The 21961-nt window shown below is 43.1% G+C and overlaps 1 protein-coding gene across 11 annotated transcripts in view; it reads left to right on the top strand.

The window, feature by feature from the left end:
• Il1r1 (interleukin 1 receptor type 1) overlaps nucleotides 1–21961 on the top strand; it is a 73709-nt gene that overhangs the window by 37437 nt on the left and 14311 nt on the right. For 4 of the 11 annotated variants that reach the window (XM_078028749.1, XM_078028748.1, XM_078028750.1 and 1 more), the window contains 4 exons: nucleotides 5463–5539; nucleotides 7759–7852; nucleotides 11162–11225; nucleotides 21662–21896. In XM_078028749.1, coding sequence (XP_077884875.1) covers nucleotides 7814–7852; nucleotides 11162–11225; nucleotides 21662–21896 — 338 coding nt within the window. In that variant the 5' untranslated portion in view covers nucleotides 5463–5539; nucleotides 7759–7813. The remainder of the gene's footprint in view (nucleotides 1–5462; nucleotides 5540–7758; nucleotides 7853–11161; nucleotides 11226–21661; nucleotides 21897–21961) is intronic. The other 7 variants (XM_078028753.1, XM_078028754.1, XM_078028755.1 and 4 more) reach the window with 2 other exon arrangements.

Genomic DNA, 21961 nt, shown 5'->3' with positions numbered 1-21961 from the left:
GTCTGGTCATGCGGTGGACTTGTTGGTAGTTGGAGTTAGGTTACTCTGTCTGTCTTGTCCACTGGGTATGACAAGGGCCCTGATGCTTCTGTTTCTATGGGATGGTGTAGAGATGACTGGGCATTGATTTAGCATAGCACCACTTAGCACCACTTACATTTTACCATCCAAGGACTCACTCTGAGAAGTGAAAAGCATATGTTTTACCTAGTCTCCAAAGTGGCTCAGCTTGGGGGATATTTTTTTGATGCCTCTTGTTTTATCCTGGGCATATTTTAAAGCCTTTTTCTTCCCACTTTACAGTATAGCCATGTTTGTTCTAATATAAAAATAATAACTCTCCCAAGAACTCTTTAAGTAAAAGTGATGTCCAGGAGAGTAGACTGGATTCCTGGCTGTCTGTAGATCCTCCTTGCAATATGTGGATTCTGGTTTAAGAATCAGGGGCTTGTGTAAGTATCAAATTCTAACATCTACAGATAGATGGTTTGTGGCTTTGTATGTTCCTTTTAGCTCTATCTTTCAAATGAACGTTTTTGGTCTCCAATGTTGAAGACTGCTGAATATGAATCCAAAACAAAGGTGTAACAGTAGAATGTCATAGTTATGGATTTAGTTTTAGAACAATAATTCATTCCCTTGCATTTCCAGTGACTTTCAACAGAACATGTAGCTTATGACATTTCATAAGCTAAAGAATATGACTCACTCTCAGTCACTTCTGAGGTATGGCCAAATTAGTTGCAACCTCATTCCCTGGATATTTCTCCACTACACCAAGTCTATACATACCATTAATGTTTGGACTGAGAGGTTGTATTAAATGATGCTGAGTATGTATTTATGGAAAGGTAGAAGTGTACACTGGAATGAGATGGCAATGTGGAAAGTTTGTGCTATGTTTCAATGTGTCCCTAAAGTTCACCTGTTGGAAACTTAATGCACAATGCAACAGTGTAGGGAGGTGGAGTCTAAGGGGAAGGATTAGGTCCCAGGGCTCTGCTCTCAGGAATGATAATGTCATTATCCGGGAAGTGAGTTCACTATTGCAGGAGAGGATTTGTGATGGAAATGAATTTAGCCTCTCCTGCTTGCTTGCTCACTCCTACCCTCTTGCCTTTCCACCTTATACCATGGGATGACATAGCCCAAAGTTCCCTAGTAAATGCTGGCACCATGCTCTTACTCTTTCTTCTCAGCCTCCTGAACCATGAGCCAAATAAATTTATGTTCATTATGAATTACTCAGTTTCAGATATTCAGTTGTTGTCTCAGAAAGTGGACTAAGTATGGTTAAGATTTTCTTATAAATTTCATATTTGGGGATTGCCTACTTCAGATCCTGGGGAGGAGAAAGTTACCTCTTGCTGTCTACTCACTCTTCCTGGGTTTATGTTGAGATTTAAATTAGAGGTAGGCCCTGTACTTGGGAAGGTCTGCTATGCCACTCAACAAGTATGTCCCTTGGCGTGGTGAGGAGTCTAAGAGGGCAAGATGTGCTTACTGGGAATCTGGACCCACCAGCAACCCTCTTGACCAAGCTTCAAGTAGCTGTGACCCCTGAAATTCTCTCCTCAAACAACCTGGATTCCCGTTCCAGAGCTATACAGGTCTCTTTCCAGGTGATCTCCATGAACTCCACTGCCAATGTACCGGACTGATTTGCAGAATGGCTAAGCAGGGCTGTGTGGAGAAAGGACTCAGACGTGCAGACGGGCATGTCTACTTGGGTGCCTGCTCAGGGCCCCTCACGAGAGGGAGAGAAGGAAGGAGAGGAAGTAGCTCGATACAGCATGAGCTCAGCCAGTGCTTGGACACGGAGCACTGGGTGCCTCTGTGCCAGGCTTCCAGCAGGGGGTCCATGCTTTGTGTACCCTCAGCATGTCTGACATCACCCTCCACGTGGCTTCACGTCATCGGTGGTAGGTCTGATGTGTAGCACCTCACTGGTGCCTGACTTCTGTTCTAGAAGGCAGACTCACAATGTGGGGGAGTTCCTCCGGAATAAGGAAGGAATTCCTCAAGAGTATGGGAAGTTCCTCAGGAATAAGAAGGTGCTTAACGGATACAATGTGGCCACCAACACAAACTTGGGAAAAATGCCCCTTCCCCCTACACTGGGTCCTATGCCCATGAAAGAAACAGGCTTGGGGTCTTGTGGCAGCTCCTCTGTCCCCACTTGTCACTTTTTCTGTGCCTACACTGGGGAAGGAGTTTTTTGCAGAGGGACAGAAAGTGTTGGATGGAGTCAGTTCTTCCTGGAAGGGAAGTTTTGGGGGAGGCCCAATATGTTCTTCATTTTTAATTCTTATACTTGATTTCTAGTGTTGTATGCTTTCATGTTTTATGTTTTAAGTTTCTCATCCTGAAGCTAGTGGTATCTTGGTCTGTTTTAAGTTGCTATAACAGAGTCCCTGAGACTGGGTAGTTTATAAACATTAGAAATTTATTTAACTTACAGTTCTGGAGGCTGGAAGTCCAAGATCAGGTGGCTGCATCTGGTGAGGGCCTTATCATGCCTCGTAACAGCAGAGAAGTGGAAATTCAGGAGACTGCATGTAGAGGAGAAAAGACATGGGGGAGGACCTCGCTTTATAATAACCTGCTCTCAGGGCCGCTAATCCAGTTCCACCAGAAAGAGGACTTCACTTCCTCCTGTGGGAATTAACCGAGTCTTAGGAGAGCAGCATTGATCTCTTAACATCTTTTAAAGGATCGTCCCTCAATATTGCCACAGTGGCCATCAAATTTCAACATGAGTTTCAGAGGGGACAGACCATATTGGAACCATAGCAAGGAGGAAATTGCTTTATGCGTCAGATGTGTATTTTCTCTTTAATGCCCAGTAGCTTTGTGTGTACCATGTGCCACTGCATCGTGTGACACACTGATGTTCCCGGATGTGGGATAGTCAGCAAAGAACAATGGGAACCAGACTTGTCTGTTGGCTTTCTTGTGTGTGATTGCCAAACAAATCGGGGTACACGTTAGTGAACCAACAAGGCTGCTTGGGGTAGAGGGTGACTAGCTGTGGGCTTCTGGTTACCTGAGGCCCCAGGGGGCTGGCCATCAGTGTCTTGGCGTCCCCCTCCCCCGACCTTGCTAAAAGCTGCTGTGCAGAGGTCCAGTCATGTCATCTGTGTCATAGACCTTGTACGCAGGATATTATGGTGTATTAATTTACTGGGTGACTGAATCTCTTTCCTGTCCTTGGTTATTTTATTTTGTGAGGTAAATTCAATTTGAAAAATAACACAGTGGACTAAATCTGCGACTTTGTATTTATCAATGGTGTTTTCTGAAGATATATTTTGCATTTTACCATAAACCGCTTTTACGACCGATATGGATCAGTTGCCCCTGAATGAGGGGGGTCTTGTCTGCCCAGTGTTTCTTTGCCTATTAACAGTTTTCCAGCCGGGCATGGTGGCACATGTCTGTAATCCCAGTGACTCAAGAAGCTGAGGCTAGTGGATCCAAAATTCGAGGCCAGCCTTAGCAATTGAGTGAGGTCAGAAGCAACTCGGTGAGACCCTCTTACAAACTAAGAAAAATAAGAAAGACTGGGGATGTCGCTCAGTGGTAAAGCACCCCTGAGTTCCATCCCCAGTATCAAAGTGTCAAAGAATGAACGAACGAAAGGAAGAGTCAGTTCTTGGTCTCCAGCTCTCTCCTCAGAGTTGTTCTCATCACCAGTTCTTTTGCCAGTCATCTGGGCATGAGCCCTTCATCTCACTCCTTAAGAAGAATTCTACCTTTTCCTGTGTGATTTCTGGTCTATCTCTAGACCCCAGCCACCCCAGTGCCATTTCTGTTCTCCAACCCATACTCGGTACCCATTTTCTTTGCTTGCTTTCCTTGACTCTAGGCCAAGTTTCCATCCCTATGTGTCCCATACAAAGATGGCGGGTGGGTGGGGTGGCTTACTTCCTTCCCTCCTTCCTTTCTTCCATAAGTGTTTACTGAGCTCCTACCAGATGCAAGTGTGATGGGACCCTCCTCCCAGATCTTTGTTTGCTTCTTAGAATCAACTTTGAGTCGGTTGGAAGTCCCAGATGCCACTGGACTGGACGAGGAGAACTGAATGGAGACATCCTAGAGGGCACTGTGACAGGGCTAGGACCAGAGCTAGGACGAGAGCTGAAAAGGAACAGAGCAAACTGGAAGATGACCATGGGAGAGTGGACAGGGCAGAGTGTCGACCTCATCCCAGGATCCAGAGGGTGGAGGTTGGGAGTGCGTCAGATGCACAGGGACATCCAGTTAGATGGAAACTCAGTTTCTGTGTAATTCCCTCAGCTGCAGAGAGGTGTCTGGGGCACCACCTGGAGACGGGGAAGGCTCTGTCCCAGGGTCCTTGGCATGGAGAAACTGGGAAGGCTGGAGGTTTGGGCAGTGCATTCCAGAGGAGTCATGAACACGGAGGGCGGGTGTGCACGGCTCAGCAGTGGGTAAGCAGTTGGCGATAGTGAGTATGAAAATTCTTAAAGGAAGTTTCTGGGTCCAAAAGGAAGAAGAAAAGTGAAGCAGGTTTGGGATGTGGGGAGTCAGCCTCTCTGTACGAGTTTTCTTGAACCTGCCAAATAAATTCATCCCTCGTCAGCCTTCTCTTCTCCCCCCATCTTTAATTCCCTTGTGACTTTATATAATACCCTCAGCTGCAGAGGTGTCTGGGGCACCACCTGGAGATGGGAAGGCTCTGTCCGAGGGCTGGGGACGGGAATTTCAGGGAGTCTTCCCTGTGGTAGGACTCACGCTCTTGAGCCCCTGAGGTTCTGATGGCTTAATGCGATGTACCTACCGTCTCTGAAGGGTAACAGGAACAATCGGTTGGGATTCAGTGTATCTGGTCTCAGCAAAGTGCTTAGCATTGAATTTGTCAGGCTGCTTTTAGGATGGATATTAAAAGGTCTATGTGGCCTCACAAGTTTGTTATGGGCCCAAGGAAATGACTCAGACATGAAAAAAAATATCAGTCTCCAACATATTAAAAGAAAACACAAGGGAATGATGGTGAGGTGGTGTATAGGACGGAACAGCAGGGCAATCTAAATCGGCTTTTACGAAGTCATTTTAAATCATGCAATATGGGCTGCAGGTCTACCGATACACTTGATATAAGGAAGATCAAGGACTTGGAAAACGAGTGTGCTGGTCTCAAAAGGCCCGGCCTGAGGCCTGGTAGTGAGCTCTGACACCCACCCCAGAGACATGTGAGTCATTTCTGCATCCATGTCTGGCAAAGGGCGTGGGTCTCATCAAAGATAGTTGGGGGTTGTAAGACCCTCTGTGTTCCTGTGACTTCATTTCCTGAAAGGGTTCCGTCCTCAGGGCTGTGGGACACAGACCTTTTAAACATTCAGCACAGAAGCCTTTCCCACCTCTGCTGGGGTCCTGGCGGCAGCTGTGGGTCCCTCAGGCCTCTAGATTCAAACTTCACTCCTGTCCTCTTTCTTCCCCAGGTGGACACGTCCCCTAAAGATGGTGACTCCCTCCTGAGCAGCCGGACCACTTCCCACAGGAAAAGGCCTTCTCCCAGGTAACAGGGCTGGGTCCCCCCGGGATCCCCCTGCTTTTCCTCAGCTCAAGGTGACCCCGACATGGCTTGTGCTCTAAGCAAACATATCTTCCAGTTCTTGGCCCACTTTTCTTTGGGAGAAGCCCTGTGGCGCTTCAGTTTGACAGATTCAGTTTGTCAGATTCAGTTTGACTCTGTAGCTGGCATTTGAGTGTTTGTATATATTTAGGAGGTCCTAACATCTGGGTGGGCCTGGAGGTCATGGGATTCAGTGAAAACGGCTGGGTACAGGAAGACACACACTGCATGATCTCACTCATACATAGAAGCTAAAAGAGTTGATTTCAGAGGAGAAAGAGCAAGACAGTGGTCCCGAGAGACAGGGAGGGAAGGCACAGGGCAGGTAAGAGGAAGATTTTATCAGATATTTGAAGGAGTCTGTGACTCAGTTGAGAGCCACTGCCTGCTCACGTTTTCTGGTCACCCAGGCCCCACTGCAGCTGTGAACTCTAAAATGATGATTCCCAATGTGGGAAGAGAGCGCTCCTCAATTCTAGAACATTCCAGGCCTTCCTGTCCATTTTCCACTTTTCTTTCATTTTACACCCAAATTATTCTTCTTTCCTTCCTTCCTTCCTTCCTTCCTTCCTTCCTTCCTTCCTTCCTTCCTTCCTTCCTTCCTTCCTTCCTTCCTTCCTTCCTTCCTTCCTTCCTTCCTTCCTTCCTCTCCTCCTCCTCCTCCTCCTCCTCCTCCTCCTCCTCCTTTTGCAGGACTGGGGATAGACTCAGGTGCTCATGTGGATTAGGCAAGTGCTCTATTGCTGACCTACATCCCTAGACATTAAAAAATTTCATTTTGAGGCAGAGTCTCACTGAGTTAGCCAGGTTGGCCTTGAACTTGGATTCCTCCTGCCTCAGCCTTCTGAGTAACTGGGATCAAGGTGGGTGCCACCACACCTGGCTATGTTTGAAGTTTTGATTTTGGCTAGAGACGACACTGCTGGCCTTGTCCCAGGAGATCTGGGCCTGGGTAGCACCAGTGACACCCTCTGATCTCCTCTGAGCTGTCTGTGGGTCCCTGAGCCTGTCCGCCTAACCTGGGCAGCCCTCCTTGGCCCCCAGTCAGCCTGCCATCCCCACCCTTGTCCCCAGGCACACATCTTGCCCTGCTGGATGGCCTGCCCTCTCATCTCTCATCTGGACCTTCATGGTAGCCTGTCCCCACTCTTGTCACTAGGTTATATTCCATCCGGGTGCCAAGATTTCCAAAAAGAAAACCTAGCCACAGCCCGCTGCACGATATAAAATCATGAAGTGATTTTCTGCCATCTTCAAATGACCGTCCAGCTCCTCGGCACACCCTTCATGTTGGGGCACTTTGGGCCACTCTGGTCGCACTTCTTGGCACCATCCCATGTGGACCCAGGCGTGAAGATAGTCGCGATATAATTGCTCAGTGGGGCAGCAACTAAATAGAGAAATGACTGGATAACCAACAACATTTCCCCAACACCTGCCTTTGTCTTCGGACTGGCCATGCGATTCAGAATAACTAACATCAGAGGGACCTTGGCGGATACTGTTTGATCTGAGCCCTTTCAGTGTGGCGACTCATTTCATCCTCATAGCAACCATCAATGGCAAATACTGTCACCAGCCTCACTTTGTCACTTGGGGGCACTGAGGCATGGAGGCTGAACTTCTATCCATGGTGCCCTTGTGTTTGGGGATCCCCGGCTTAAACAGCCTCTCCACTCCTGGCACTAGGAAGCCAGTCCGTGTCAGCTCTACCTTGGAATTTCTGTGTTGTCTGAGGGTATCATGGGGTTTGTGTTGATTTTTTGGGGGGTGGGGGTATTACCAGGGATTGAACTCAGTGCTACTCGACCACTGAGCCCCATCCCCAGCCCCATTTTGTATTTTATTTAGAGGGATGGTTTCACTGAGTTGCTAAGCGCCTCTCTTTTGCTGAGGCTGGCTTTGAACTCTCGATCCTCCTGCCTCAGCCTCCCGAGATGACAGGCATGTTCCACCACGTGGGGCTTGTGTTGACTTTTATTGGGAACACAGCTGGATGAGTCCCTCTCTGATGCTCTCACTCCCCTTGGTCACGTGACCTTTACTGCCCATCTCTAGGTCAGTGCTGACCCGTTGACCCCTGGGTCCTAGGGACTGATGTGGATTCTGGACGGCTCCTGGTGAGGGGAAGGGGGTGACTCCCACCTCTTTCTTTATTCCAGTTTGGGGGCAGAAGTCAAGCCTGGCGCCCTGTTTTACAGACCGTTTGAGTAGGGAATGACTGATGTCCCCTGCCTCAGTGCCCACCTGTGCCAGGTGAGGAGAGTGAGGTCCAGGAAGGACTCACGTCCTAGACCACACTGCCCAGGGGTGGACACCACTGGTCTTGGACGTGTGATCATCGGGTTGTTTGTCTCTGCTCAGTCTGGAACTATACCTTAGACACGCTCTCTCTAAAGACCCTTTGGCATCTTCCGCCTGCCTAATAATCAGACAAGCCTAATCTTGTGCCTCTGTGAACCACCAGCTGCTGTGCTCACGTGATTTCACAATGCCCTCATTTTGTCATTGATCAACTAATGAGAGTGGTGGTGATGCCCGGAGCTGGTAAGCAGGAAACTTACCAGTTCCTGGAACTTTCTTCTCTTTGTTCCTACTGTGAGGACTTAACACACACATCCATACAGTCCCAGAGAAAGGTCAAAAGCCAGGCTACCAGGCTCCAAAACCTTCTACCTTATTTCATAGCCTGAATGGAATTTCAAGTATATATGGCAGTAATACCATTAATCTAGACCAATTGGGGATAAGGCCAATTTACTTGAATAAAGTGTCAGAAGCACATGATATTTAAGGAATGCAGTTTAACTAGTCTGAGACTGGTTTTCAAGGCTTGAGCCAGACTTCAGGATCATCACCCTGGTACCGGGAGTAAAGTGACGGGAATCTGAATAGGTGTGTCTTGCATGCTTAGAAAATCTTGCAGGATTTTTGTAACTTTTGATTGAGCTTCTTAAAGAGAACACTTTCTAGTTAACATTCCAATGATTGCTTGTGTTAAGTCTCAAGGAGAATCATCTTAAAATATTTTGTACCTGTGTATTTACTTACTTATAGCTGCAAATAAGAAGATAGACACCTTTAGTCTCCAGAGCCGAGCACAGGTCTATAATCCCATGACTGACTTTGGAGGCCAAGGCAGGAGGATTGCATGTTCAGGGTCAGTCTTGGCAATTTAGCAAGGGCCTGCCTCAAAATAAAAATGAATGAATGAATGAAAAGGGCTGGGATTGTAGTTCAGGGTTCAGTCCCTAGTACTGTTTAAAAAAAAAAAAAAAGAGGCAGATTTTTTTTTTTCAAAGCATAGAACTACATGGTACTATAAGAAGTACATGGTCTCCCCTGATATTTAATGGAGGGGATGGCTATTTATTTTGTATGGGTTTTTTGTTTGTTTTTGTTGTTCATTCCGTGAGACATTACTAGGGGTGGCGGGGTTTCAAGCTCAGTGCTAGATGCTGAGCGGGCAGAGATGAACAGGCCTTGGCTCCTGCCCACGTGGGTTTTCCCTTGCCAGGATAACTGCAGGAAAGTGCTGAGAGCCAGGACAGAGGCAAGAGTTGCTGGGGTGACCCAGAGGAGGAAGCCAGGCTCAGGTCCACTGAAGGACCCACGAGAAGCTCAGACCCAGTAGCCTTCTGGGGTGTGGGAGGCTGATGGAGTGGGAAGGGGCCAAGACAGGGACAGAGGGAACAGCGGTGGCAAAGGCTAAGAGGCTGGCGCGCTTGGCGAGGCCACAGCTGAAGTCCTCCATGTTTCCAGGGGGTATGGGGTGTGCGGAGACCCAAGTCAGAGCCTGGCATGAAGCACCCCTGGGCTTTGCTAGGGGCATGGCCTTCTGGGCACACCCGAGAGCCAGGGAAGGTGTTTTGAACAGATCATTTGGTGGCTGATAGTTGGCAGGCTTTCTGGATGGATTGGCAGATGTCAGTCCCTAGGCAGAAAGACAGATTTGAAGCCTGTTGCCAGAATGACTCCAGACGAGGACTGGAGATGGCTTGAGCTACTGTGCCACCAGCAGTGGTCATGAGCGACCTGGGTGGGCTTGGTGGTCTGCAGAGACAGAATGGTTAGGCCTGGGGCGAGGGTGGGTGGAGTGGTGGCAGCCTCAGGTTCACTGATCCTTGGTCTCCTTTGGGTGCACACCCACGTAGGTTTGGAGCTGTGGTGTGCCTGTGGGGGGAGCCCTGGGGACGGAACTTTTGCTGGGACAGGAATGAGTCTCACTTGGGGAGCCTGTGGAGTCTGGGGTACTCATGGGCCCTGAGAGGATTTGTGCAAAAGCTAGCTGGAGACACAAGCCTGGAACTTTCTGCACGTCACCATGAGGCCCCTGTTCAGGAGTGTTCAACAGGAACATTCAGAGAGAAAAAGAGGCATTATCTTGGGCTTGGGAGGGTTAAAAGGGTAGGCAAGTGGGAAATGTTTGTTTTTCTCTTTCAAATTCACTTGGTGTTATTTTAGTGACTGTTCTGCAATGAGTGCGTTCTCCTTCCTGACTTGCTATCTTAGGCAAGCACTTAATCTCGCGTTACACTTCCCTCCTTGGAAGTGGACAAAGTCTTTTGCCATTAATAATAAATAACCAGAGTCTCAGTTTATTGTGTAGCCCAGTTGCTGACCAGAATCTGTTGTAGCTCATGCTGTGTTGGTGTGGAGGGGCTGTGGGTTTTTTTTTTCTTTTTTACTTTTGTGAAAACATTTGTATAAGCTCATTTATACATTTTTTGGAAAGTTTAAAAAGTTTCAGAGAAGAAGAAATCCGACCACAAGAACCAACCTCGTCTTAATATATTATTAGTCTTTTCAGTGCTGTTCTGCATTATGTTATATTGTAGAAAAAATTTGATCTCTTGCATGATGAAAGCAAGGCATGACCTTTGTACTGACGGAGAAGTATGGAAAGACTTTCGCCAGTGGGTCCTGGCAGGGGATACATTCCAGGTGGGGAATGGACCTTTACAAGTGGAAGCAACCGGGAAGAGGTCTTGGTTCCAGAACACTCCCCGCCATCAACATACTTATATATTCACATCTTTTTAATAAAACGGTGTAGTATTTCCATATGACCTGTGCACATCCTCCCATATGTTCAAAAAAAATCTCTAGATCACTTATAACACTGAATGCAATGTAAATGCCACATAAAGAGATATGCTACTGTATTGTTAAGGGAATAATAACAAAGTCTGTAAATGTTCAGTACAGATGCACTTTTTTCCCCCTAAGTATTTTAGATCTGCAGAGGTGGAGCCTGTGGATATGGAGAGCTGATTGTAGTCTACTTTGATATGGATTAGATCTGGGGGGGGGGAAGACAAGGGGGATACAAGACTAGAAATGTCTACTGGAGAAAATGATGGAAAATTTTTAAATATTAAATTGTCAAGTTTGCTTCCAGTTCTGTCAAATCTAACCAGAAGCCCGACATGGTAACATCAGTGACGGAGGAACATATCCGTTGGTGGGATTGGGGCCAGGCACAGGTGGGGCATCAGTGCATTTAGAGACTTGCTGGAATAGTAATGTTTTTTGTCTTTTTTTTCCATTCTTCCATTTTTCCAGGAGAATATGAAAGTGATACTCAGAACTGTTTGTCTCACAGTTCTACTGATTTCTTTAGAAGCTGGTAAGTTAAACACGTCCTTGTGTTCTCGTCTACTAAGAAAAACTGATTTAGAGGACACCAAGAACCTTCTCTAATAGTCATTTTTTGTTTTTTTTCTCATTGGTTTCTGTTGTCTCCCGGGACTGTCCTGGTCAGCGATCTGTGTAGCTGGAAATTTCCTTCAGATACTTCACCACTTTTCCTGTCACTCACAGTTGGGAAACCGAGGCCTAAGGAGGTTAATGAGCCAGGGTCAAGGGGCAAGAGCTCAAATCTGGGTCTCGCTGGTTGGAGTGAGATAAGGAAATCTTGGTTGTCTTTGGAGGAGGGTTATGCAGTCTTTAAGAGCTTTCTACTACAATCCTTCAGCAGATATTATTTTTTTTATTCCTTCATTTTCTCTTTTCCCTTCTCCATCCCTTATGTGAGTTTCTTGGGCCCCTTCCATATGCCAGGTACTAGGTGCTGGGGACGCAGCAGTGAATGTTCCAGACAGAAGTGTCTGCCTGCAGGGAGTTTGAATTCCTTTAGGGGAGAGAATACGTTAGATAAATAAATATACAGTGTGTCATTTGGTGACAAGGGTAGGGAGGAACAAAATAGGAAAGCAGGGTGTATAGTTTGGGGATTGGAGTGGGCAGAAGGTTAAATTTTTTGATAGTGTGGTCAGAAAAGGCCTTACCGAGAAGTTAACTTTTGATTTAAACCTGAAGGAGGGGAAGGAGAAAGCTGTGTGGAGGAGGGGTGGAAGTATCCTGAACTGCATGTGCAAAGGCCCTGAGGCTGAGTGCCTGGCATGTTCAAGAAGCTAAAATACCAGTATGGCTGGAGCATAGTGGCAGAAGGGAAGTCATCAGAGGTGTTGTTATTTGGATAAAGGGGGGATGGTAGAGGTTTGTTTGTAGAGAACCTTGCAAGATCTAAGGATCTTGGCTTGTCGTCTGACTGAGGTGAAAAGACTGCAGGGTTTTTTTGTTTGAAACCGGAGAGGGGATTGGACTTATATTTTAATGAGCTCTTTTTGGCTCCTATTTTGAGAACAAATCCTAAGGAGGCAAAGGCAGAAATAGAGATGCCAATTGAGAAGCCATTGTGATAATCCAGGCAAGTTAGTTGGTGATGGACTCTAGGCAGGAAATGATGAGGCTTATGTGTAAGTGGCAAGGAGTGAGGAGGAGCCACATTTCAAATCGACTTTGAATCTAGACCCAACAGGGGTTTTCAGATGGATGGATTGTGAGGTGGGAGGAGAAGAATCAAGGACAACTCCAAGGGTTTTGGCCTCACTTAACCAAGGTGGAACTGTCACTGATACGGTGGGGAAGGGACTGGACGGTCACTCTGGGCATGGGAAGTTTAGCTGTCCCTTGGATGTCTACATGGTGACCTTGACAAAGCACTGCAGAGCTTGAGAGAGAGGTCTGAGTTGGGATGTAAAATTGGATGACTGGGCAGCAGGTGACCGGAGAACCCTGAGCTGAACACGGTCATCGAGTGTGTTTAGGAAAGATGACAACTTCAAGGACTGGACTTGAAGGCCATGCAAAGACTGGTGAGCTGAGGGCTGGGGCGGTGGCTCATGGCAAAGTGCTTGCCCAGCGTGAGTGAGGCCTGGGGTTGGATCCCCAGCACCTTGAAGAAAGAGGAGAAGAAAAGAAGAAGGAGACAGAGAGGAGAAAGAGAAGAAAGAGGAAGAAGAGGAGGAGGAGGAATGGGAGGAGGGGGAGGAGGAAGAGGAAGGCCCTGAAATATGGAAGGAGAAACAGATAAGTATCCTGAGAGTCAAGTCAAGAAAATACTTCAGGAGGACAGAACCAGAGGGTCTACGTGTCAGTTGAAGATTTGTCAAGTGGGACGGTGTCGGAGAGTCGTGTATTTGGTTCAGCAACTTCAAAGTCACGGGTGGCTTTGGTTGGAACGGTGCTGGTGGAATGGGACAAATCTCACACAATGGAAACGTGGGTCTAGCTGAGGAGACACAGTGGTTGCTGCTACAGTTGCTCCCCCTAGCTAGGAGTCTTCCCTCTGTGCTGGGGCCATGCTAAGTTCCTAGCCACTTTTATTCCAGGCATATTTTAAAAAGATTAAAATGTTTAAATATTTAAAAAATTTTTAAATATTTAAAATATTGATTGGAATATAATCAATATTCAATAAACCTTACATAGCTGGAGTGCATAATTTGACTGTTGACATGCATAGACAGTTCTGAAGCCATGATCACAATCGAGATAATAAACACTGCCATCACTTTCTAGTTGCCATCCTTCAGAATCCCTCCTTTCCGTCAATCCTTCCCCATCTCCTTCCTCATCCCTAAGATCTGCTGGATCTGCTGATCTGCTTCCTGTGGCTAGCGATCAGTTTGTGTTCTCTATAATTTTGAATAAACGGTATTATATGGTATATGCTCCTTTGAGAGGGAGGGAATCTGATTTCTTTCCTGTTGTTGATTATTTTCCTACATAGTAGTATTCTATTATGTAAATATAATTCGTTTATCTGCTGACATGTTGATGGATATTCTGGCTGTTTCTAGTTTTTTTTTTTTTTTTCTCGCTGTGCTGGTGATTAAAACGAAGACTTTGGTGTCCTAAGCAAATGCTTTATCACTGAGCTAAAACCCTGGCCCTATTTCTGGTTTTTGAGAATTAAAAATAAAGGATTTATAAACATTGATGTACAGGTTTTTGAATGAGACATATGCTCTCATAATTTGGGGGTAAATAGGAGTAGAATGGCTAGATCATTTAGGGGATGCACATTTAACTTTTTAAGAAAATTTCAGAGTCTCCTAAACTTGTACCATTTTACACCCTCATCAGCAATGCACGGAAGTCCCAGTTCCCCCACATCTTCACCACGACTTGCTATCTATCACCAATCTTTCTTCATTCTAATCTGATAGATGATATCTGATCATGGCTTTAACTTGAATTTTGCTAATGATGTTGAGTTTCATTTCATGTGAGTATTTGTCATACATTTATCTTTTTTGGTGAAATTTCCAAATCATCTATCCATTTTTTTTTTTTTTTTGGTGGTACTGGGGATTGAACCAGGGCCTTGTGCATGCGAGGCAAGCCCTCTACTAACTGAGCTATATCCCTAGCCCCGTTTTTTTTCTAATTACTTGTTTTCTCATATTGGGTTTTGAGAAATCTTTAAACATTCGGAATACAAGGCCTTTATCATATATGTGGTTTGTAAATATTTTCTTCCTGTCTATCTTTTCATTTGCTTATGGTATCTTTCAAATAATAGAATTCTCAGTTTTGTTGAAGTCTAATTTGCCTTTTTTTTTCCTTGTATAAATTGTGCTTTTGGTATTGCATATAAAAAGATCTTTGCCTAATCCTAGGGCATAAAATTTTCTTCTAGATGTTTAATAGTTTTAAGTTTTACATGTAAGCCTGTGATTCCTTTTTATTGATTTGTAATTATTGTTTCATGCAGTTAAAAATTATATGGGAAAAAAGAGAAACTACATGCCCAAACTACTTATGTATTTTTAAAAATTTTATCTCTGTAGTTTTATATTTACCTCTGTAGTTACTGGTATTTTTTTCTTTTCTTAGTGGATTCTATTTATCATCTGGGTTCTTTTATTTTCAGCTTGAAGTCTTATGCACTTTATTTTTTCAGGGTAGGTATGCTTATGATGGATTTTCTCAGTTTTAGTTTATCTGTAAATGTATTCATCTCACCATCATTTTTGAAGGATGGTTTCTCCAGATATAGAATTTTTGATTGACAGTCATATTATTTTTAACTGGATGTCATGTCTTAATATGTCCTCCAGCAGCCTCCTGGCTTCTGTGGGTTCTAAGAGCCCATTGTGGATCTTATTGAAAATCCCTTGTATGTCATGAGGTATTTCTCTCTTGTCACCTTCAAGACTTTCTATTTTTGTCTTTCTATAATTGGACTATGATGTACCTAGGTGTCAATATCTTTCAGTTCATCCTTGTGGGTTAACCTTGCAAAATCCATACTTCCTGCAGTAAGTGACCACTGTAGTTATTACTTCTTTAATTTAAGGGTCAGCTAATGATTGGCCTTTCTTTGAATTCCTTGACCTGATAAGTTTTATACCCTTTGCCAAGGGGTTTTAAGATTTGGGTATGCCTTCCCACTCTGTCTTAGCCTTCAATGCCGGCTGATGTCTGATCTCTGAGTTATCTGGATGTAAGAGACTGGTCCCTTTCCTAGGCATGTGAACAGCCCTACCTACGTGAGCACTCTTCTTGATTCCCTAGGAATGTGTCAGAGCTTTCCAAAGCCCCTGTGGACTATGGATCTTCTTTGTCCTAACTGGCCTTAAGCTGCCTTCATATTGAACAATTGGCCCTGAGTTTGTTCAACAGACACCCTGGGTGTAGGGCATTTCCTGGGAGTTCCAAGGCAGGTCAGTCACAGCCCTCCTCCATGAACGTGACTTCCAGGGACTGCCAGCCAGGTCAAAGAGGGGCAGTGCTCCTTAGGACCTTCTGAGGACCTACAAACCTGATCTGTTCTTGAAAGTCTACTCTTTTCATAGCTGCTGTGTTTGCCAAGATTCTGGTTTTCATGGCCCGATAGAGGGGACTGGGAGTGGTGTCGTTTACAGAGCCAGAAGCCTTACCATTCTACCTTGGTTCAGCAGATTTTCTTTTCTTAAATAAATATTCTGATAGTTGCAAGCTTTTCATTAAAAAAAAAGTCAATCCTTTTGTTGTTTTTATGGAGGAATGATTGGAGACTCTTACTCTGCATCTTGGAGTTCTGTCTCTGAAGTTCTTTTAAATATTTTTCTTTACACAAGGATGTATAATTTGTTAAAAGGACTTTTCTTTTTCCACTGCGTTAATTTTGCACTTTTGTCAAAAATTGATTAAATATATTTGTGTAAATTACATCCAGGATCTCTATTATTAATAATATTAGCATAAAGATGAATATATTGCTGGAACAAAATAGAGGTCTTTATTGCTATATCTTTATTATATTAAGTATAACTTGATTTTAAGCCATGTAACTCCAACTTCTTTCTTTTTTAAATCAAAGTTGTTTTGGCTATTCCGTATGAATCTTAGAATGTATTTATCAATTTGTATGAAAAACTCTGATCCGATTCTGATTAGGATTGAATATAAATAAAATTTCAGAGAACTGATATCTTTTTTTTCATTTTTTCCTTTTGAATATTATAATATTATAATTATACAGAGTATTTGAGTTTATTTTGACAAAATCATACATGCAAGGAATTTTATTTCAATCTCCTTTCCTCTCCCCCTTTTCCTTCCCTCCTCCCTCCCCCTATTCTTTCTGCTTTACCCTACTAAACTTCCTTTCTTTTATTTATACCTATATATATCCCAGGGACAGGTGGTTCCTAGGGGTTTGTTCTGGTTTGGATATGAGGTGTCTCCCAAAAGGCTCGTATTAGGCAATGCACAAATGTTCATAGGTGAAACAATTAGATTATGAGAGCTATAATCTAATCAGTGGTTTGATGAATTTGAAAAATTAATAATTTTGAGGAATTACTGGGTGGTGACTGTAAGTGAGTGGAGAACGATTAGAGGAAATAATTCACTGGGGGTGTGACCTTGGGGATTATATTTTGTCCTTGGCTCTTTGTTCTTTCTTCTTTCTTCCTGGCTACCGTGAGCTGAGCTTTCCTCCACCGTCCTGCTCTGCCATGATGTTCTACCTCACCCTGGGCAGGGTGATGGAATCTGCCAGGCATGGTTGGAGCCTCTGAAACTGTGAGCCCCCAATAATTTTTTGGGCTCTGAGTTGTTCTTGTCAGGTATTTTGGTCACAGTGATGGAAAGGTGACTAACACACGGTTGTGGACAGCTTGGCCGGAGCTGCTTTGCATGGGAAGACTGCCGGATCCAGGGCTGGGTGGGCCCCCATCCAAATCATTATCCAACTCTCACACAGCAAGCCAATATTGCCACTGCCATAAATCAACCCAGGACCAGGTACCTGGCAGCTAGGGACAGCCCCTACTATGGAAATTGACCAGCCCTAAACTGGTTGCCCTACCTTGACTTTCCTGTAGGAACTTAAACAATGGCTTTGGCCTAGGCTCTTCCCTCCGTCCTGCTCTGCCCCTTAACTAAACCTGGTTATTCTTCCTCCAGCCTCCTGGGATATGGATGCCCCTTCTCTGGAATGTCAGCAATCACAGCTTCTTTCAATAGCATTAGCCTCTCTGTGTCTTCAATCAGTCATCTGCTGAATTAAGACTCAGACTGGAGACTGCTCACAGCTTACTTCAGTTTGTTCCTTTTCTAGTTTTTTTAATAGAATCTGAAGTCATGAATTTGAGTTTTTTTTTTTTTAATATGTTGAATTTATTGCTCTCAATTTCTCTCTAAACACTGCTTTCATTGAATGCCACAGTACTGGCCTACTGGGTTTTGCACACATCATTCAGGCATGAATACTTTCTAATCTTCCTTGTAATTTTTTTTTTGACTTATGGGTTATTTGGAAGAGTGTTAGTTTTCAAATCCATGAGGATTTCCTAGATATCTCTGTTATTGACTTTTAATTTAATTTCATTATCACAAGAGAATATGCTTTATTTAATTTGAATTCTTTCAAATATATTGAGTCCTGGGTTATGAGGAAGAATACAATATATGTTAGTGGGTATTTTATGTGTATTTAGAATGAATATTTTGCTGTTGTTGGGTGGAATTTTCTGTAAATATCAATCATGTCAAATTGACTGATGGTGTTTTTCAAATCTTCCACATCATTGTCAGTTATTCAGCTGTTCTATTTGTTATGTCAATCCTTCTGAGTGGATATTGAGGTCTCTAATTAAAATTGTTGGTTTCTCTAGTTCTTACAGTTCTATTTGCCTTTTGGGGGGAGGGGTGGGGAGTTCTGGGGGTTGAACTCAGACCACCATCCCCAGCCCTATTTTGTATTTTATTTAGAGTTAGGGTCTCACTGAGTTGCTTAGTGTCTGCTTTTGCTGAGGCTGGCTTTGAACTCGTGGTCCTCCTGCCTCAGCCTCCTGAGCCGTTGGGATTATAGGCCTGCACCACCACATCGGGCATTTGTTTTTGTTTCATGTATTTTGAAGCACTGTTAATAGATGCATAAATATTTATTAATGGGAAATGATCTTTTCTCCCTGCTAATGTTCTATACTATAAAAGTCTACTTTGATCATGCCATTCAAGCTATTTATTTATTGTTTTTATTTTTTACTGCAGTGTAGTTGACAAAAGTTGTATGAGTTTATGGTGTCCAATGTAGTGTCTTGGAATATGTATACAGTGTGAAATGGGTAAACCAAGCTAATTAAATCAAGCTTGCTATTGATTAGTGTCAATGTGGCATATATTTTTTATTTTTAACCTACTTTTGTCCTTGTAGTAAAATGGTGTATGAGTATGTGTGTGTGTGTGTTATGCACCATATAGCTTTCTATTTCTTTTTTCAGCTTGGCCATCTCTACCTTTCAACTGGAGTCTTCAGACTACTGTGATTATTGGTATACTTGGGTTTAATTTTAGGATTTTTCTATTTTCTCATTTCTCCCATCAATTGTGTTATTCCTCTTTCTGCTGCCTTTTACCTTACTTGAGAATGTTAATGGCTCATTTTTCATCTGTGTTGGTTAATTAATCACAACTCTTTAATATATGGTTTTTAAATAACTGCTCTAAGCCTTAGGTATCCATCTTTTAAATTATTACTGTTAACTTTCAAGTGATTCTGTACAATTTGTGAAATATAAGATCCTTAATGCTATACATCCTTGCTTGTATTTTGCCCTCTTATTTCCATATATCGTATTCCTCTATATGGTGTAGACCTCCTATGACATTATTTTTAAATTTAAGGATTCAGTTCTCTTTAAAGAGATTAGAATAATAGGGAAATTGTTTTATAATGAAGTTAATTATTTTATAATATAGTTAACATTTCTGATGCTATTTATTCCTTTGTGAAGATTGGTTTTTATGATAATATTTCTTTTCTTTCTGAAGGTATATCTTATAGTATAGGTCTACTGGTAATTACTTCTTACAGCTTTAAAAAATCTGAAAAAAATATTTTTCCTTAATTTTGAAAGACATTTTCAGTGGGTTCAGAAGTCTACTTGTCTTTCATCGCTGGAAGGATATTGTTCTTCTATCTCTGACTTGTATTGTTTCTGGAAAGAAGGCTGCAGTGTATTTCTTTGTTTACCTGTAATGATCACATCCCCTTTTTCTGGATACTTGAACAATTTTCTCTTTGTTGCTGGTTTTTAGCAATGTGGTTGTTAGGTGTTTGCTGTAGTTTTCTTCATGTTTCCATTGCGTGAGACTTATTATGATTTGGGGGGCTGTGAGTTCATTATTTTCCTTAATATCTTGAAAAAAATTCGTCTTCAAATATTTTTGTTTTGCCTACTTCTTTTCTTCAGCAATTCATATTACACATATTGATGTCATCCTAAGCTAACTAATGCCACATCTGTTTTGTTCTATTATTTTTCCATCTGTGATTAACTTTGGATAGTTTGTAATGCTGTGTCTTCCAGTATTACAAGACAGAGCATCACTTATTAATCTTTTTTCCTACAATGTCAAAGCTACTATACACCCAGCCAGTGTATTTTTTTAACTCAATATCATAATTTTCCATCTGTAAAAGTGTTTTTAACCTCTTCTGCGTCTTTACTCAGCATGGTTTGTCTTTCCTCTACCATCTCGGACACATGGAGTTCAGGAGAAACACCTGCTTCAGATCCTGTCGATATTAAGTCTATCATCTCTGTTATTTCTGGGTCAGTTTTGGTTGGTTGATTTTTTTCCCCTTCCTCGTGATTGCATGTTATCGATTCATTGCATGCCTAACAGTTTTTAAAAACATATTGTTGGGATTTGTGGTTACGTATTCCTATATGTACATAATATAACAATATAATTTGGGCAGTATCACTCCCTAGCATTTTTCCCCTCTTGGTCCTTTTCCTCTACTGAACTCCCTTTGATTTCCATGAGATCCATCCCCCACCTTTGTTTTCCTTTATTCCTTTCTAGTTTCTGCGTGAGAGAAAGCATAAGACTGTTATCCTTCTGAGTTTAACTTATTTCACTTAACATGGTTATCTTTAGTACTGTCTGTTTTCCTGCAAATGACATAATTTTATTTTCTTTATGGCTAAATAAAATTCCATTCTGTCTATACACCACATTTTTCTTTATCCATTCATCCATCAATGGATACCTAGCTGGTTCCAGTTTGTCAGTTGTGAATTGTGCTGCTATGAACCTGGGTATGCATGGATCACTATGCAAAATGACTTTAATTCTTTAAGATAAATACCAAGGAGGGGTATACCTGGGTCGTATGGTGGTTCCATGCCTTGTCTTTTGAGGAGACTCCGTACTGACTTCCAGAGCAGTTGCACTAATGTGTAGTCCCACCAACGATGTAAAAGTGTTCTTTCTTCTCCACAACCTTTCCAGACATTGTAGACTTCACCACGTTATCTGTTTTTCTGTCTATAAAAATGTTCGTGATCTTTGTTCTGCCGCAGGACTGTTATTTGGAAGGGGTTTTATACTTTCAGGTCTTGCTTTAAGCTTCATGAGAATCAGGAGAGTATATATTTGAATCTTAATTTTCTCCAACTAGTGAGTCAGAAGCTTCTGGGCATTCTACTTGCTGCCCCATGATGAATGAGGTTTCCCCTTAGGGCTGTAAGTGTGCTCCTTCTTTTGGCATTTTGACTCTAGATCTGGCTCTTTAAAAAAAAAACAACAACTGATTTTTATACTGATTTATACTTAGCTAAAAACTCCAGGGGACTATCTGGGGATCTGCAAACACTGTCTATGTGTGCCACCATAACCACGTGGGCACTTTGAGCTGCAAACTCTGAAGTTACACAGATTCCCAACCCCATCTCTTCCACTCAGAGAGACACTGGACTTTGCCTGTGTTTCCTCTTTGCAGTGTCATAGCCAGGCAGTAATTTGGGCAGTTAAGTTTGGATAATTGCTCCCTTCCTTTATTTCAATTTTCCTGAGATCTCTGTGCTTTATTCCTTCCTTCTCGGGGCCTTGAAGAGTGTGTTTTATAAACTTTGTTCATTTTTTAGTTGTTCAGCTGGGAAGGTGAATCCAGTCCTCATTGTTTCATGTTATTCTGAAGTGGCTGTCTCCTCTCCTACATTATTCCTGTTTCTTATATGAGCAAAGAAGGAGTAAGAGAGGTTAGGTAATGTGCCCAAGGGTACAGTACACAGGTAATAAGAGACACAGTTAGAACCGAATGTAAGTCTTCCAGGCTCCCAAGATGATGCTCTTAAGCATAAGATTGGAAAACTTTTATATGTAGTATGAATCAGTGTATTCGATGATTGTTGTGTTTATGTGTATCTATCACATTAAGAAACATTGGAAAAATTTCTAACGGAAGTTGCTTCCCCTTTCTCCCTTTCAAAGATGAATGTAAGATACGTGAAGAACCAGTCATTTTAGTTTCATCTGCAAATGAAATTGATGTTCGTGCCTGTCCTCTTAACCCAAATGAAAACATAGGCTCGGTGATTTGGTATAAAAATGACAGCAAGACACCTATATCAATGGAGCAAGACTCCAGGATTCATCAAGAAAAGGAAAAACTCTGGCTTGTCCCCGCTAAGGTAGAGGATTCAGGACATTACTACTGTTCAGTAAGGTAAGAGAGTCCTCTGTTACAAACGTGTTCCAAGTACCTACAATAGTTGAGGACAGAAAAATCTC

The sequence above is a fragment of the Ictidomys tridecemlineatus genome, chromosome 12 (assembly GCF_052094955.1).
Source record: "Ictidomys tridecemlineatus isolate mIctTri1 chromosome 12, mIctTri1.hap1, whole genome shotgun sequence".
Lineage (NCBI taxonomy): Eukaryota > Metazoa > Chordata > Mammalia > Rodentia > Sciuridae > Ictidomys > Ictidomys tridecemlineatus.
The sequence above is the reverse complement of the archived record's forward strand: the minus strand, read 5'-3'. Positions and strand labels throughout refer to the sequence as shown.